The 17173-nt window shown below is 47.7% G+C and overlaps 1 protein-coding gene and 1 pseudogene across 3 annotated transcripts in view; both read left to right on the top strand.

The window, feature by feature from the left end:
- Nucleotides 1–17173, top strand: part of CNNM2 (cyclin and CBS domain divalent metal cation transport mediator 2) — a 121679-nt gene that overhangs the window by 86835 nt on the left and 17671 nt on the right. For all 3 annotated transcript variants that reach the window (XM_040992181.1, XM_040992179.1, XM_040992180.1), the window contains exon 2: nt 14868–15011. In XM_040992181.1, coding sequence (XP_040848115.1) covers nt 14868–15011 — 144 coding nt within the window. The remainder of the gene's footprint in view (nt 1–14867; nt 15012–17173) is intronic.
- LOC121164330 lies at nt 14023–14539 on the top strand (annotated as a pseudogene).

Raw genomic sequence — 17173 nt, 5'->3', positions numbered from 1 at the left:
GTAGGGGTATGGGAACGTGAATCCGTTCATTGTCTGTAACCTTGAATCCTAGCCCAGGTGAGAGCGTCAGAGGGCTGTCTCTGACAGCACGGTCTACTTAGATGGACAAAACTGACTGATTTGGGGATGTCTGGCACACTGGTCAATATGCTGCTCAGATGTCCCTACCCCCTATCCCAGAGTCCCTGGGCTTCAGGTCTGGCTCCACCCTCCATTCTAGTTTCTTGTTGATGTGCACTCTGGCAAGCAGCAGGTGGTGGCTCAAGTGGCTGGGTCCCTGCCACCCATGTAGGAGATCCAGATTGAGTTCTGAGTTCCCAGTCCTTGGCTTCAGTCTGGCCCAGTCCAGGTTGCTGGGGGCATGTGGGGAGTGAAGCAGCAGTTGGAGATTCATTCGTTTGTTCGTTCGTTCTGTAAGTGTTCTGTAGTTTTCTACTTTTTAAATGATGCTGTTCACTTATTTGAAAGAATTGCAGAGAGGAAGAGACAGAGCTCTTCCATCTGCTGGCCCATTCCCCAGAGGGCATGGATTTTAGGGGCTCAAACACTCATCTTCTACAGCTTTTCCTGGACCATTCTCAGGGAGCTGGATCAGAAATGGAGCAACCTTACCTGTTGTACCACAGTGCTGTCCCTTCACAAATTTGCTTTTCAAAACTTAAAAAAAAATTTTTGTCCTTGAGAGTCAAAGACTCGGACATCTCCTACCCACTGATTTAGTCCAGAAATACCAACAGTGGTTGGAGACTAAACACAAGAGGCAGGATTTTCAAGTCTTTCATATAGTGGGCTGGACCACCTACTTGAACTAGCACCTGCTACATCCCAGGGTGTGCAGTCTCAGGACGCTGACAGAACGAGAGCTGGAAATTGAGCCCAGGTCCTTCAGCATGTACCACGTAACTCTAGCTATTTAGGTAGGAGAAAGTATGGCTGATGAGAAAATTTGTATTTTTGACAGTTGAATGTAGTTTTGACTATAACAATGGTTTGTGAAATTTTGGGCCACATTCTTAGATGGAATATTAAGCATTCTGTATAAAAATGATGGCAGATTCACTCTTGTTATAAATATGAGAAGATTCGTGTTAGCCTCAAGAATAATGCCAAATGAGACCTAAAAATAAGGCCAAAGAAAGTCTGCAAAAATATCCAAGATATTGTTTTGGGTAAATGAAAAACAAACTTAGATTGAAAATCTATGTTAAAATGATTCAAATAAATTTGGCACTTGTAGAATCACTCACTTAGTAAATACCTGCATGCTTAGAGTGTGCCAGGCAGATATTTGTAGATTTAATGTATTTCAGACGCTTTCCTCACATTGAAATGTTGACATCCTTGAAGCCAGCTGTCCCCTGCCTAAGTCCCCTGAGTGACAGCTGTAATCTGCAAACCGTGGGCATCAGTTGTTTCTGATGCATGTTATTTGTAGTCATGCCTCATGCAGAAATGGCCAACCACTCAGCAATTTGAAAATAATGTTTAGGAGCTGGTATGGTGGTATAATAGATTAAGCTACCACCTGCCATGCCAGCATCTCATATAGGTGTTGGTTCGAGCGCCAGCTGTTCCATTTGCAGTCCAACCACCTGCTAATGGCCCAGAAAAACAATGGAAGATGGGTCCCTGCACCTATGTGGAACCCTCGGAAAAGGTCGTAGCTTCATCCTGGTGTAGCCCAGGCTGTTGTGGGTGTCCAGGAATATCTGGGGAGTGAACCAGTGGACTGAAGATCTGTGAATCCACCCTGCTCTGTCCCACCATATAACTGTCACTGAAACAAACAAATATTTTCTTAAAAAATAAGTTTTTAAGGAAATAATCTCCTAAATACGAGATATCTTAAAAGATTATTTTTCATAATTTGTTTATTTTACCTGAAAGAGTTACAGAAAAGGAGAAAGGGAGAGACAGAGATCTTCCATCCACTGGCTCATTCCCAAATGGTCGCAATGACCAGAGCTGATCTGTTCTGAAGCTGGGATCCGGGAGCGTCTGCTTGGTCTTCCACACGGGTATAGCAGTCCAAGGATTTAGGTCATCATTTGCTGCTTTCCCAGGTGCATTAGCAGGGAGCTGGATCGGAAGCGGGGCAGCTGATCTAGAACCAGTGTCCACATGGGATGCTGGCACTGCAGGTGAAGGATTAGCTTGCTATGTTACCATACCAGCCCCTTAAAAGATCATTTTAACTCAAAAGTTTTTCATTTGGGGGTATTTCTTTTTTTAGGGATATAGAAAAAGAAACTGTGATTAATGGGAAGGTGGACTCAAATTCAGTTCTGAGAAACAGGTATTTATGGCAAATAGAAGAATGAGCAGGACCACAGGAGAGGTTGTGTCCAGGCAGCAGAATGGTATGGCTGGGTCTTGTCGGAGTATCTTGTCAGCCTGTGCCTTGTCGGGCTGGGTCTTGTGGGGCCTGGCCTTGTCAGACAGCTCTGAGCCTGGAGCTCTGACTCCGTGCTTTTCCAGGCCTGTTTGAGCCACTTACTATTAAAAAGGCTTGGACCCACTGCAGTAGCCTAGCGACCAAAGTCCTTGCCTTGCATGTGCTGGGATCCCATATTGGCACTGGTTCATATCCCGGTCGCCCCGCTTCCCATCCAGCTCGCTGCTTGTGGCCTGGGAAACCAGTCGAGGATGGTCCAAAGCCTTGGGACCCTGCACCTCTGTGGGAGACCTGGAAGAAGCTCCTGGCTTCTGGCTTCAGATTGGCGCAGTTCCAGCCATTTTAGCCACTTAGGGAGTGAATCAACAGATGGAATATCTTCCTCTCTGTGTATCTGACTTCCTAATAAAAAGGAAATAAATCTTTAACAAAAAAAAAAAAATCAGGCTTGTCTGCTTTGCTTCTTGACTGACTGACTGATTTTAAGCTCTCAGGACTAATCCCCTCTGTGATCCCCTACTTCTCGGCTTTAGAACTGTGACTTGGCAGTGGCAGTGACCTTGGTTCCCTGAAAACTGTGAAGCGTCAACCACATTCATTACTGAAGTCAAGGTTCTGTCCAGGAAATAGGATTTGTGTCAAACATACCTCTACCCTCACCTCCTTCCCTTAGATTTTTTTTTAGGAAATCATGATTTCTTCTTCTGCCCGCACGAGGCTCTCTGGAGCCGTGGGCGCAGGCGGAGTGGGGGTGTGGAGGGCTGGGCTGAAGCGTGCTCCTGCTGGTGAATGGTTGGCCTGCAGAACGTGGAGAACGGAAGTAGTAAAGCTTTTGGTAAAAGCGGGCTTTTGTCTCTCAGAATAGCAACAGTGGTCATCATTTAAAGCCAGCAAAGTCTATATCCAGCAAATGCTTCTATATATATAGTCCTGTGTTATTTACATGGGGACTATTTTAAGATCCATGTCACATTTTTCTGGTGTATTTTATGATGGGAAAATTCAACTGGAAAAATGTACTAAACTTGGGGATGGTGAAGTAAAAATAAATACTTAAAAAAAAAAGCATTAGTTTTGTTGTTATTTTAGCTTTAAACAGTGCTGAAATAGCTAGGTGAGCACTCCCTACATTAAACTGCTTCTGCTTAGCCAAGTCTAACCATTGTGGCTCATGTTATGATACTAGACCCGTTATCAAAGTAGTCTTTTGGAGAGCTTCAAGGCATATGTGAGCTTTATCCCTGTGTTCCTTATACAAAAATCTGTGAGAAAATGGTTCCAAGAACTTAAGTTATGGGGTTGAAATTCAGAGTTCAATTTTTCTTTAGATTTTGCAACTGTTGAGTGGATGGGAACACGAGTAATCACTATTGGTCACTGTGATGTGGGTTTGAACTGTCACAGCGGTGCAGTGGGTCAAGCTGCCACCTGTAATGCCAGCATCCTGTATGGATGCTATTTGTGTCCCAGCTGCTTCACTTGCAACCCAGTTCCCTACTGATGACCTGGGAAAAGCAGTGGAAGATGGCCCCGTAAGTTTGGGCCACCCACACAGGAGACCCCAGTGAAGCTCTGGCTTTGACCTGGCCCAGTGCTGGCTGTTGCAGCCATCTGCAACAGAGATGTGTCCAGCTCTCGCTCTGCGCAGACTTGACTTCCCTTGGCTGAGGTTGTGGAGTCCCTCAGCTCCCAGACGTGCTACTGTGTCTTGGTCAGCGGAGAGCGGGTCTGGGGCAGAGGCAGCCGGAAGAATGCTTTGCTTAGCCACTTGTCACCCTCGGCCCTGGCTGCCTGTCGTCTCTCCCACCCCACACTCTGTCGGTCATGTCTGTTACCCCGCCCACTGGGGGTTCCACAGGCACAGGACACACGTGTAGCATCTCCTTAGCTGTGCGCTTCAGGCACTTTGAGTTTGCACCTGTCTGTCCATCCTTCATTGCAAAGGATAAGAAAAGGGAGCATTGTTTCCGAGTGTTAAGGAAAGCATTTGGAAGTCTGCATGGTCCAGAGTGATTACCCAGAGGGAGGATCTCCTCAGGAGCTGACAAGCAAACTCAGTCCCTTGGGCTAAGGCGCCGGGGAAGCAGTCCTGCGGCTCCGGCCAGGACGTCCTTGGACACACACAGAGTGTCGGGTTGGTGCTTCAGCTGTCCACCGAGCTCCCCCCGCCTTTTTATTTTTTAAAGATTTTTACTGGAAAGTTAGATATACAGAGAGGAGGAGAGACAGAGAGAAAGATCTTCCTTCCAGTGATTCACTCCCCAAGTAGACTCGATGGTCAGAGCTGAACCCATCGATCTGAAGCCAGGAGGCTCTTCTGGGTCTCCCACACCAGCGCAGGATCGCAAGGCTTTGAGCCGTCATCGACGGCTTTCCCATGTCATAAGCAGGGAGCTGAATGGGAAGCAGGGCTGTTGGGACGTGAAGCGGCACCCACATGGGATCCCAGCAGGTGCAACGTGAAGATGAACCACCAGGTTATCACACCAGACCCCCTGAGTCCCTTTTGTGATCCTTTGACTGCCCTCTGCTTGACACAGCTGGCTTATTTGTTTAAAAAAGAAAACAAACAAAACTTAGTTCCAAACTGTCCTGCTCTGACCTGGTGGCCACTCCTGCCCAGTCACCTTGGTGGTTCTGTCTGCTCTTGACGCAGGGGAAGCGTCGGTGAATGTGGCCCGGAACCCGCTGCCCCCCGTGAGGGCTGTGGCTTTATGCTGTCTACTCCCGCTCCCAACTTTCCTCGTAGATCACGTCTCTCTCCTGAATTCTGGATTCATGCGAGTCTGTCACAGTAGGATGTCTGTCAGGCCTGTCACATTTAACCTGACCCAACCTGAACAGATGAGCCGATTTCTGCCTTCGACACTGACATGCCCCCTCCCCCCGCCTCAGGAAATGGGCACTTGAACTTCCTGTTGCTCACACCGAAGAAGCTTAGTCAACCTGGACTCTGTGTCTCCCATCCAATTACCAGTCAGGCCTGACCCTGCTCAGCTTCTGGGAAGACGCGATCTGGTGGCATTGAGCATGGTGTAATCGTGGACAACTCTTGATCTCATCACATCTGGTCCGTCAGCAAAACCTGCTGACTCTAGCCAAAAAGAAAATAAAATCCAACATTCAAGTATCTCATCGCCCCACTGCTGCTGCTGGTCCACACCCGGTCCTATCTCCCAGCTTCCTCAAGCAGCTTCCTGTGGCTGGTACTCCAGCCCCTCCCCCGCCTCTCAACGTGGAGGCCAGAGGGAGCTTTTTAGGGTATCAGGCAGGTCATGTCATCTTCTGCTCAGAAGCTTCCAGACTTGCCATAGCAGTGGCTGGTGGATGCGGATGCACAGCCCCCGTCTCCACTTCCTCCTGGTCACCGGTCAGCCCAGGCCCTCTGGACTTGTTCCCTTAGGGCCTCGTTGGGGTTCCCTCCACATGCAGCATGCAGGCCCAGCCTCTTGTCCTTCCAGAAGCTTCCCTGCAATGCCCGCCCCAGTAGGCAGACCTTCCTGCCTCTGAGCAGCCTGTGTGAAATGTGGTCTGGCCACTGCCTTTCTGTTCGCCACAGCATGGTTAGCACCCTGGCAGGCATGTCCCCATGTCCCTCAGGGTCTGCCACACCCGGGCAAGCTTTCGTGACAGCCGGGGCTGTGTTTGTGCCATGTCTGCTATGGCGGGAACATGGTACACAGTAGCTTCTCTGTAACGACTGAGTCGATGCGTGTTCAGTGACGTGTACCTAGCATCGTGTGCTGCAGGGTTTATAAATTATGTCCACATACACACTTGATCAGTTTACTTTTGTGAATCAATCTGATCTAATTGAACTATGAAGTGTATTGGCTTCCTTGAATACAAATGTACAAACTGGTTCTCTTGGGAGCTTCTAAGTGTGGCCAGTAAGAGATGGTCTCCCTTTCATTTTGTTTCTTAGATATAGAGCAATTAAATTTCAACTTCTGTGTTTATCATGAGTTTCAAAAAGCTCTTTTAGGAACTTTATTGATTCCTGTTTGTAGAATGACTGATTTTTGTGTTAGCAAACTAGAACTCCTTTGGAAGCAGTGGCGTATCATTGTGTCCTGGCCGAGGCATTGGCTGCTCTGCCCGGGGTCACCCTGGAGCTGTGTGACACAGCAGCAAGGCCGATGTAAAGCGTGTGTGGCTTGCGTTTCTCACTCTTGGGTCTCCCATTGGTGTTCTGTTTCCTGCTGTTTGAGTGGTGTTTCAGGACCCCACCAGCATGTGTGCCTTGTGCTCAGATGATTAGGGCATGTCACTCCTGCATTAGCACAGCTGTGTCAAGTGGCTCCTCGTTCTCTCTACTTCATCCACTCGGTTTGGCTTGCTTCCTCAGCTGTGGCACTCGTCTGCTGTCCCGCTGCACCGAACGCACATCCGGCTTGTCGGGGAGCAGCAGGCGGGCCATGCCCTGAGCAGCTCTGTGCCCCCTTGTCAGCCTCGGCCCTGCCTGCCGACGCTGATACTGCTCACCCAGCTGTTGGCAAGCTTCTGCCATTGAATGCTTGAGCCTAGATGCGTGCTCGCAGTAGAAGCTGCCTTGTGCTAACTCCCTACCATCCTTGGCTGGTTTGCTGGTCCTGAGAGAATTTGCAAATAATGATAGCCTGATTTGTGCAAACGGGCAGAGTAAAAAGGTGACCCCAGCTGCCGCTTGCGTGGGTTGTTTTAGTGACTCAGTCTGCCTTGCGGTGGGGAGCCCTGCTTGAGCACACAGCGCTTCCAGGAGGGTCAGCAGTGGAAGCCGTTCTTAGTAACTTCTGTCACTCTGAATTTAAACTGCGATGTGTTCAGAGAGCACTCTGAAAACATCCCTGCTTAGCTTCTCGTAAGCCTGGCTTACTGACCCTTCTTTCCTCTAGGAGGAGATGGTTCAGGGGTCTAAAGATCAAGATAATTCAGGGGCTGATGTTGTAGCATGTGGGTTAAGCTGCCAGCCTCCTACAGCTTCTGATCCAGCTTGCTGCTAATGCTCCTGATAACGAAGCAGCAGCAGCAGAAGGCTCAAGTGCTTGGGCTTCTGCCACCCACATGGGAGACCCGGATGGAGTTCCAGGTTCATGGCCTCAGCCTGGTCCAGTCCAACCCTGGCCATCGCATGAGTGAACCAGCTGATAGAATATTCTTCTGTTTGTCCCTCTCTCCCTGTTATCTTCTGTTTCCTCCCTCTTTTCACTCCTGCAAGTGTACTTTTCAAATAAATAACTCTCTCGTTTAGTTTTTAAAGATTTACTTATTTTTATTAGAAAGGCATATTTAAAGAGAAAAGAAAAGATAGGAAGATTTTCCACCCGGTGATTCATTCTGCAAGTGGCCACAGTGGCTGGACCTTCCTCCAGGTCTCCCTCACAGGTTCAGGGTCCCAAGCTTTGGGCTATCCTCTACTGCTTTGCCAGGCCACAAGCAGGGAGCTGGATGGGAAGTGGAACTGCCAGGGCATCAGTCAGCGCCCATATAGAATCCCAGCACTTGCGAGGGGAGGATTGAGCCGCTTGAACCATTGCACCGGGCCCATAAATGGAATCAGTTCTTTGCCTTTGGGCTAAGATCAAGTGAAGCCTAAGTGAATCTTTTAAAAGCCACATAGTTGAAGCTGATTGCAGCATTAGACCTCTTAATTTGCTTGCCTGAAAGGATTCCCTGCAGGCCTTAATTGTGATAGCGCTTTGTGCTTTGTCTTACACATATTTTATCAAGTTACTTTTCGTTTATACATACTTAATTGTCTTTGTATTACTTATTATCTGTAACTGCATGCGTTGCTGATTATTGTAAGTTCATTCTTTTTGGAAATGAAGACTCCATCAGTTTGGAGCAGGCATTTGATCTGCTGGTTAAGAAGCTCCGTCCCCATAGAGCACCTGTGTGGACACCTGGCTTGAACTGCCTGCCTGCAGTTGTGTGCTCTGAGTCAGCAGTAATAGCTCAAGAAATTGGGTTCCTGATGCCTGCTGGGGAGGCCTGGGTTTGGTTTATGGCTTCAAGCTTCCAGCCATGGCACAGTCCTAGCTCTGGCTGGCACTAGGAGACCTGCTTGTCTCTTGCTTCCTCTGCCTCTCTTCTCAAAATGAACAAATGTTGAAATCATTAATTTATAGTCTTTTATTATTCAACTACCTGCTTTGTAGTTGAAAACAAAAGCAGACTTGATTCTTCTAAAGCAACACCCTGTTTAGCTTAAGTTTATTTATGTGTTAGAAAGGTGTTCTCCTTTTGACTGATTTCCTTTTGATGAGGCCTCAAGTTGCAAATCCCTACAATGAGTGGTTAGGTGGGACAGGTGCATCGAGTCACCATTCCCCAGCAGCCTAAGCGGAGACCGCGGAGGGTGGCTCTGTTTTTGACTGCGCGTTGGCAGAAGGTGTGTTTGGATAACAAGACTTGTGACCAAGCATCTCAGATTTAAGAGAGTGTGGCTCTCCGACGGGTACGCAAGTTCCACCACTGAAGGTGCGATTGTGAACAGCTGCAAGTGAGCTTGCAGGAAAGCTTAGTCATTTTCCATCTCAGAAGGAGCCTAATTCACATGAATAAGTGTAAGGCCCTTTCCAGTCAGATCTGTTGGTGCTATTCAGCTGGTATTTCAAGTATGTCCATCTGCATTTAAACGAATTGCTCCAAGACAATCTGATTACGCGGTAGTTACTTTGGTGAGAATAGCGCCTCAGTGGAATGGAAACTTCATTTTGAGTCTAATATTAGACCTTGCTTTGGAAAATTCCTTTTAAATGATCACAAGCTGGGAATAGCAAAAGAATTTAACTTTCGACAGACAGCATTGACCAAGAATTTTTAACTGCTTACGTTGGGTCCTTGGGAAAGCAGATGTGAGAAACCCACTGGGCTGAATGGGCCAGACGAGAAATGACTTGACCTGGTGTGCTGTTTATATCTATTGCTGATAAGTTTTCTTTCCAGTGTCCTTTGCTTACACTATTCTCATTTTTTTGGAGCTTGAGCGTGCTAGGGCTGAACATTGTTAAGATGCCTAATTTTCAAGTGATCTGAGTTGGCAGGCCTGTGGACAGTGCTGTTTGTGCAGGAGTCCGAGGCGGCGCAGAGGCTAGGGGCCGGGAAGCCTGCGGGCCTCTCCGTCGGCATGGGTGACTGCGTCAGATCTGACCATCAGAGGGTGTTTGTCCGCCTTCTGTCTGTGTGAATTCACCCAGCTGAAAGTGTTAACCTTATTTGAAGTACATCCCACCGCACCCCACAAGCTGCCATGTCATTTAAAAAATCATAAATGTTAAATGATGGTGAAGTTACCAGACAGTGCCTGCTTTAGATGCTTCGCATGCCTTGGATTGGAAAACCAATGTTGGTGTTTGAGAATGCATTTATTGTGCTGAAATTCAAGTGTTATCTTTCGCTCACTGTGTGAGTATTTTAAAGTTTTAGTTATTTTTACTTGGAAAGTCAGATACAAAGAGAGGAGGAGAGACGGGAAGTTTTTCCCTCCGTTGCTTCACTCCCCAAGGGCTGCAGCTACCAGGGCTGAGCCAATCCGAAGCCAGGAGCCAGGAGCCTCTTCTGGGTCTCCCATGTGGGTGCAGGACCCCAAGACTTTGGCGTCCTCTACTGCTTTCTCCGGCCACAAGCAGGGAGCTGGATGGGAAGTGGGGCAGCCAGGTACAAACCAGCAGCCATACAGGATCTTGGTGTGTACAAGGTGAGGACTTTAGCCACTGGGCTACCACACTGGGTCCTCACTGTATATTTAATGTAAAGGATTTATTTTTCCATAGAGCACATCATAAATTAATTGGACCTTAGAACTGAGAAATATTCATAAAATAAGAGTGAGCACTTGGGCCAGGTAAGATAGCCTTGGTGGCTAAATCCTCACCTTACAAATGCCAGGATCCCATGTGGGCACCAGTTTGTGTCCTGGCTGCTCCACTTCCCTTCCAGCTCCTGTCTTGTGACCTGAGAAAGCAGCAGAGCACAGCCCAAAACCTTGGAACCCTGCATCTGCGTGAGAGCCCCAGAAGAAATCTTACTTTGCAATAAAAATCTTAAAAAATAGATCAGTCAGTGGATCCCAGCACCACTAGGTCTCACAGCATCTCTCCTACCTTAGCTACACACCTGCACTGTGAGCCTGCTTGCAGAGACATTGGTGGAGCCCAGGGAGGTGCGTGGTTTGCCAGTTGTGGTCGTCTGGCCGGCGGTGGCTGACAGATGGCAATGCCAAAGCCCAGGTCCAAGGCTGGGGATGTGGGGCTCATGCTCTTCCCTTGCCCTCAGCCTGGCCCCCAAAGCAACAGCCCCCAAACTGTTGTAAAATCCCTCTAAGCTCTTAACACTGGGCCTTGCATATTGGCTCAGCGGCTAAAATCCTCGCATCGTTGCCTTGCATGTGCCAGCATACCATATGGGCGCTGATTCATATCCCAGCTGCTCCTCTTCCCATCCAGCTCCTTGCTTGTGGCCTGGGAAAGCAGTCAAGGATGACCCAAAGCCTCGGGACCCTGCACCCGTGTGGGAGACCCGGAAGAAGCTCCAGGCTTCATGGCTCAGCTCTGGCTGTTGCAGCCACTTGGGAAGTGAATCAGAAGACGGAAGATCTTCCTGTTTCCTTCTCTCTGTAAATCTGCCTTTCCAATTAAAAAAAAAAAAAACTTTTTTAAAAAAAGAAACTTCTTCACAACTATTTGAGACCCTTGGTTTTTTTATTTACATAGATTTGTTATCTTTGGATATACACTGAATTAAAACAGGAGGTTTATATATATTTACTTACTTTATTGAAGGATAGGAAAAATCCATTGTATGTTAACATAAAATAACATTTTAAGTAAAAATAGTCGCATTTTCCAAAACAAAAACAGTTGAAAGAGTCATTACCTTATTGCGTGCCTGTGATCTAGCTAAGCAAAAAGCAGCTCGATTCTCGTACCTCGTGCATTCAACAGACTAATGCCGTGTTAGTTAAAGGGTGTGAAGCCAAGCAGGTCTCAGATAGTTGTTTGGAAGAAGGAGGCCTGTTTTGATAGCCTTCTTGGTGGGGTAGTCTCTTGCTGTTACATTAAAACCCCTATAAATGGTAGTTCTCAAAGGTCCGTTACAGTGTAGAATCAACACCTGTGCCACAAGTCTGTGGGGACTGGTCCATTCAAATGCTCTGGTCAGAAAGTTTCTTTTCAGAATAATTCTGCATAACATAATAAGTGGGCTAGACTTCAGCACTTGTTCTGAAGAGCAGACTTAGGGACAGGGAGATGTGTGACTTTACGGCCGTGTAACTGCTGCTGCCTTCCCAAGCAGTGAGGGTGCCATGTTGTCAGTGACCTCCCAGAGGTGTCACGGAATGCCTGATGTCATGTAACTGGAAAACCCACCACCCCAGACCAAAGGAAACCAGAGGATGCTTCTTTGGCTCCCTGACCGTTGCAGCTTAAGGTGGTCAGTGTTGTGAAGACCGAAGGCTGAAAAGCCATCGCAGACCAGAGGAGACTGGGGATGTTATAGGGCTGGATGACTCAATAGATGTGGGACACTTAGGGACAAGCCAGAGAATCCCAAATTTACATTATTCAATAACAGTCTCGATCAGTCTCACTATTGACAGACAAATCATGGTAGTGGATGGTATGAGCAGGGGAAACTGGGTGAATGCTTCATGGAAACTCAGTACTCCTCAGCAACTTTTCTGTAAATCTAAAATTGTTCTGAAATAATTTCAAAGGCAGAACGATAGAGGTGAGGTGGAGAGGAGATCTTCCGTCTTCTGGTTCATCTCCCAAATGGCTGCAACAGCCAGGCACGGGCCAGGTGGAAGCCAGGGGCTGTAAGTCCATCCGGGACTCCCTCTTTGGTGGTGGGGCCCAGGAACTCAAGCCAGTTTCTACTGTTTTGCCGGGTATGTTAACAGGAAGCTGGATCAGAAGCAGAGCACCTAGAATTCATAAACAGGCACTGCAAAGGGACAGCAGGTGGTTGCTTAATCCTCCATACCACTGTGCTGGCCCCTAGGCTTAGTGGGTGTTTTGGTTTTTGTCTTTTTTTTTTTTTTTTTTTTAGAATTTACTTATTTATCTGAAAAAACTGAGTTATAGAGAAGAGGAGACAGCTTCCCCTTCCCTCCCTCCCCGCTGTGTGCTGATTCACTCCCCAAATGACCACAAAAGCTAGAACTGGATCAGGCTGAAGCCCGGAGTTTCTTCTGGATCTCCCACATGACTGCAGGCTCAAACACTTGGGCTGTCCTCCACTGTTCTCCCAGGAACATCTGTAGGGAGCTGGATCAGAAAAGGAGCAGCTGGGACTCAAACTGTGGCATCACAGATGGCAGCTGAACCAACAGCACAGTTTTTATAACCTCTTGTTGGGACTGGTTCTGTGACATAACTGCTTAAGCCTGAAACTGTGGCATGCCAAATGGGTGCCAGTTTGAGTCCTGGGTATTCCACCTCTGATCCAGTTCCATGCAGATATACCTGGGGAAGCAGCAGATGGCCCAACCCTGGAAGAAATTCCTGGCTCTTGCCTGGCCCAGCTCAGCCCAGCCCAGGTTTTTGGCCATTTGGGAAGTAAACCAGAGGATAAAAGATTTTTTTTCCTCCAACCCTGCCCTTCAAATAAACAAATCTTAAACAGCAAGAGCAAACTGTGCAGTTGCGTCTTATACTCCAGCCAGTTTTTTTCCTCATGCATGATTTTGTAGCATCATTAGTCATTTGATTAACACAGATATTCAACATATTGAATTATTCAGTATAGAAATTGGTGTTGACACCTGTCTCAGCAGCAAAATAACGAGTGAGCAGCTTTCAAGCTCATAGTAGAAGATGCTAGTTTCCCAAAATTCTAGCTTTCCATTGAAAGCTCAATTTTTATTCTTGGAAGCAAATACTACTCATTTTCTTCCTTGCTGTGAAAGCCTCATTTTGTTCATCTTCATGAAATTACTGAATATACAAGTCTAGATGGCTATAGCTTGATCTTTCTTTCAAGGGAAAATGGCAATCCATGAAAATAGTGATGGATCCAACGCCCAGCCCAGTCCCCCGGGGGCAGTTCCTGGAGACACCTGTCCTAGGCAACAGAAGTGTCACATGGCACCTCCCGCCTCACCCATAGAGCGTCTAAGATACACTCATGCCACAATTGAGCAAAATCGGCAAGTTTGCTTCATTGCGAGTACCTGATTCCCCACTGGTGCTCTTGAAGGTGCTGGTGGGGAAGGGTGGCCTTGCTTACTGCCTCCCTCTGTGGCAAGGTGCCTTTACCACATCAGCTCATAGTTCAACACTCTTAAAGCAGCTGGACCTCATTGACCTCCCAAAAGGGTCTGGGGGATCCCTGGGGGTCAGTGGATCCCACCTTCAGAGAGCTGTTCTCCTGCAATGAAGTGCCACTTGCTAAAAGGTACAGTGGTGCAGTGTGTGTGGGAGGGGTTAGGAGGAAGAAGGTACCTTCTGGCTTGGCTTCTGTGCTCCTGTGGCTATTCCATTTGTGATAGTTCCATGCCGTTTTTAAAATATTGAAGTGTAGAGTTTGAATCGCGGTGCGCTGGAGGAGTCGGTGGTTGGGGTCTCGCCGGGGGAGGGGGAGTGTGAGTCGCATCAGCCCTTTTTCTCTGCCTTGCTTGGTTGAGCTTCACAGAATTCGAAATGGCAGGCGGTAAGGCTGGGAAGGACTCTGGAAAGGCCAAGACAAAGGTGGTTTCCCCGCTCCCAGAGAGCCAGCTTGCAATTCCTGGTGGGCGCGGCCACGCTGGGTACAGCGCAGCCATCCTGGAGTAGCTTTCTGCAGAGGCACTTGAGCTGGCAGGAAACGCATCAAAAGACTTGAAAGTAAAGCGCATCACCCCGCGTCACTTGCAACTGGCTGTTTGTGGAGATGAAGAACTGGACTCTCATCAAGGCTACCACTGCTGGTGGTGATGTCATCCCGCCCATCCACAAGTCTCTGATGGAGAAGAAAGGACAGCAGAAGCCTTTGAAAGGATGCCTGGATTCCTCGTTGTCTCAGGACTCCAAACACTCTAACCACTGTCCAGTGTTGGTGATTCCAGTGGACTGTTATCTCTGTGGAAAACACAATTTTGCCTTTTTTGTAATTCTGTTTGAGCAGGTTGGAAGTTTAATTAGCTTTCCAACCAACCAAATTTCTGCATTCAAGTCTTAACCATATTGAAGTGTTAAACTGTGGCTTCAAAGAAGCTGTTAATTCTGAAGTAGTGGGTTTTGATTAAGTTGACTGTTTTTAAAAATACTGTTTGGATTTTAATTGTGATACAGAAGCTATAGTGACAAAGATTTGGTTTTGTACAAACATTATTTCCACCCAGGTGGATAAGCTCAATAAAGGTCATCTCCTCCCCTCTCCCCCCAAAAAAATGTTGAACTGCAGACAAGTGGCTAATTTGTGGTTGCTGCTGTAGTTACCGTAATCATGTGCAGTGCCATTCAGGGAATGCACAAAATGACCTCTTCAATCTTTCTTCTCCTTAAAGGTAAATCTCACCTGGCTATTGTGCAGCGGGTTAACAATGAGGGCGAGGGAGATCCGTTTTATGAAGTTCTGGGAATTGTCACTTTAGAAGACGTGATTGAAGAAATCATCAAATCTGAGATCCTGGATGAAACAGATTTATACAGTGAGTAGTAGCAACTGGGTGTAATTTCTTGAAGCCTTGGCATTCTGGTGGGTTGTTAGTGAGCTGTCTGACACTTCTCCCATGGTGGCTGGTGACTACACACTGGGAGGAGCTGTGTGTAATTTGTCCATGGTTACTGGCATGTTGAGGGGGCAGCATTGTTTGGAGATGCCAGCTGCTACCAGCCAGTGATCTGTATACAACTGCCCTAAGAGGAAACCTCTGCTCTGGGTTTTGAAGTGTATCTTACAGGTGAAAAAAAATATATTACTTGTGTTTTCACTTCGTACAACTGGTATTTTTGCAGATAAATTCCTGTTACTACTTCAGTTTGTAACTAACATACTTAAAAGCTGAATGGGATTGTTGGCATCTGTTTCAGTTTCCTTGTTGCAGAGCCCCTGGGTCATGATGCAGGGTAGTTTGCTGGGGTGGCTGCCATGGAGCGGGAGTGTAGGAAGCAGAACAGGGTGGGACACACAATAGTAGCTGTTTCTCCTGTTCTCTGCTTTTCTACCTTCTTTTGGATGCAGGTAAGGTTGGGAATGGTGAGAAGCAGGGGAGGTAGGGGCAAGTACCGCTTAACCCTGGGCTTAGCATTGAACCTGACTGCTGTCTCCTTAAAGCACACCACTGAATCTTGTCTCATTCACATGCATCCCTGGATGTCCCAGCAGCTCACTCAGCCTTAGGAGATGCTTTCAGGAGGCCAGAGATAGGCCAAGGCCGGGGCTGCTGGGGGCTGCTGGAGATGAGAGGGAAAGAAAGAAGAATATCTGGGTCCCGTGGCTCCTGTCTGGCTCTTACATCTGTCTAGATGGGGCAGTGACCTGGGATAATGTGGGACAAGCCCTGCCTTGCTCACAGCCGATGGTCTGCATTCAGCCTTTGCGATGGTCTGCTCCCTCCTTTCTGGGCTTGAGAAAGTTTTTCCTATACCCTTGGATTTTGCTAATATCTCTCTGAAAATGTGTCCCGGCTTTTCCTCACATCTGGAACGTGTTCTCTGAAACACCATCTCCCATGGATGTTCTGTCTTTTTATTTATTTTTTTTAAAGATTTATTTTTATTATTTTTTCATTGGAAAGGCGGATATACAGAGAGGAGAGACAGAGAGGAAGATCTTCCGTCTGATGATTCACTCCCCAAGTGAGCGCAACGGGCCGATACTATGCCGATCCGAAGCCAGGAGCCTCTTCCGGGTCTCCCACACGGGTGCAGGATCCCAAAGCTTTGGGCTGTCCTCAACTGCTTTCCTGGGCCACAGGCAGGGAGCTGGATGGGAAGCGGGGCTGCTGGGATTAGAACCGGCGCCTATATGGGATCCTGGGCGTGCGAGGACCTTAACCACTGTGCCACTGCGCTGGGCCCATGTCTTTTTATTTTTTATTGGAAAGTCAGAACACAGAGAAGAGGAGAGACAGAGGAAGATCTTCCATCCACTGCTTCACTCCCCAAGCAGTTACAATGGCTGGAGCTGCGCTGATCCGAGCCCGGAGCCTCTTCCAGGTCTCCCAAGTGGGTGGCTTTGGGCCATCCTTGACTGCTTTCCCAAGTCACAGGAGGGAGCTGGATGGGAAGGAGGGCTACTGGGATTAGAACCAGTGCCTGTATGGTATGTTGGTGCGTGCAAGGCAAGAACTTTAGGCACAAAGCTACCATGCCAGTCTTGGTTCTTTTTGACATTGGAAGGTGGTGAGGGATGTCAGGATAGAGACCCCTTCCTTTCCCCCTTCCCCGGATGGGGATGTGGCTCGCTCAGGAGAGCGCTCCTCATTCATACTGATTTGAGAGCTTCTGTCCCTACTTTTATGTAACTCCTTTAACACCAGGATTCAGGGCCCCCCGATGGGACTTCCTGTGCAAGATGCTGAGCTGTGGTTTCAAGTACACTTTTGTCCAGGTAGGAGATTGGGGTGAGGCCGCCCTTGCCACTGGATGATGAATTGAGTCTTCTGTTGAGTTCAGTGATGTGGTTTACCAAAGAATTTGAGACAAAAGAACAACATAAACTGCCTCTCGTCGTGGAAAACCTTGTAACCAATCTGTTTCGTGTGGGCAGGAAATGATAACCCAATGACTCATCCATCCTTGGGGAAGGAGCAAGTGACTGGGATCTTGACTTTAAGCTACTTTTTTTTCTTTAATTACTACTTTGCCC

Source organism: Ochotona curzoniae, unplaced genomic scaffold (assembly GCF_017591425.1).
Source record: "Ochotona curzoniae isolate NIBS_2020 unplaced genomic scaffold, NIBS_Ocur_1.0 contig_66, whole genome shotgun sequence".
Taxonomy (NCBI): domain Eukaryota; kingdom Metazoa; phylum Chordata; class Mammalia; order Lagomorpha; family Ochotonidae; genus Ochotona; species Ochotona curzoniae.
This window is presented reverse-complemented; position numbering and strand designations above follow the sequence as displayed.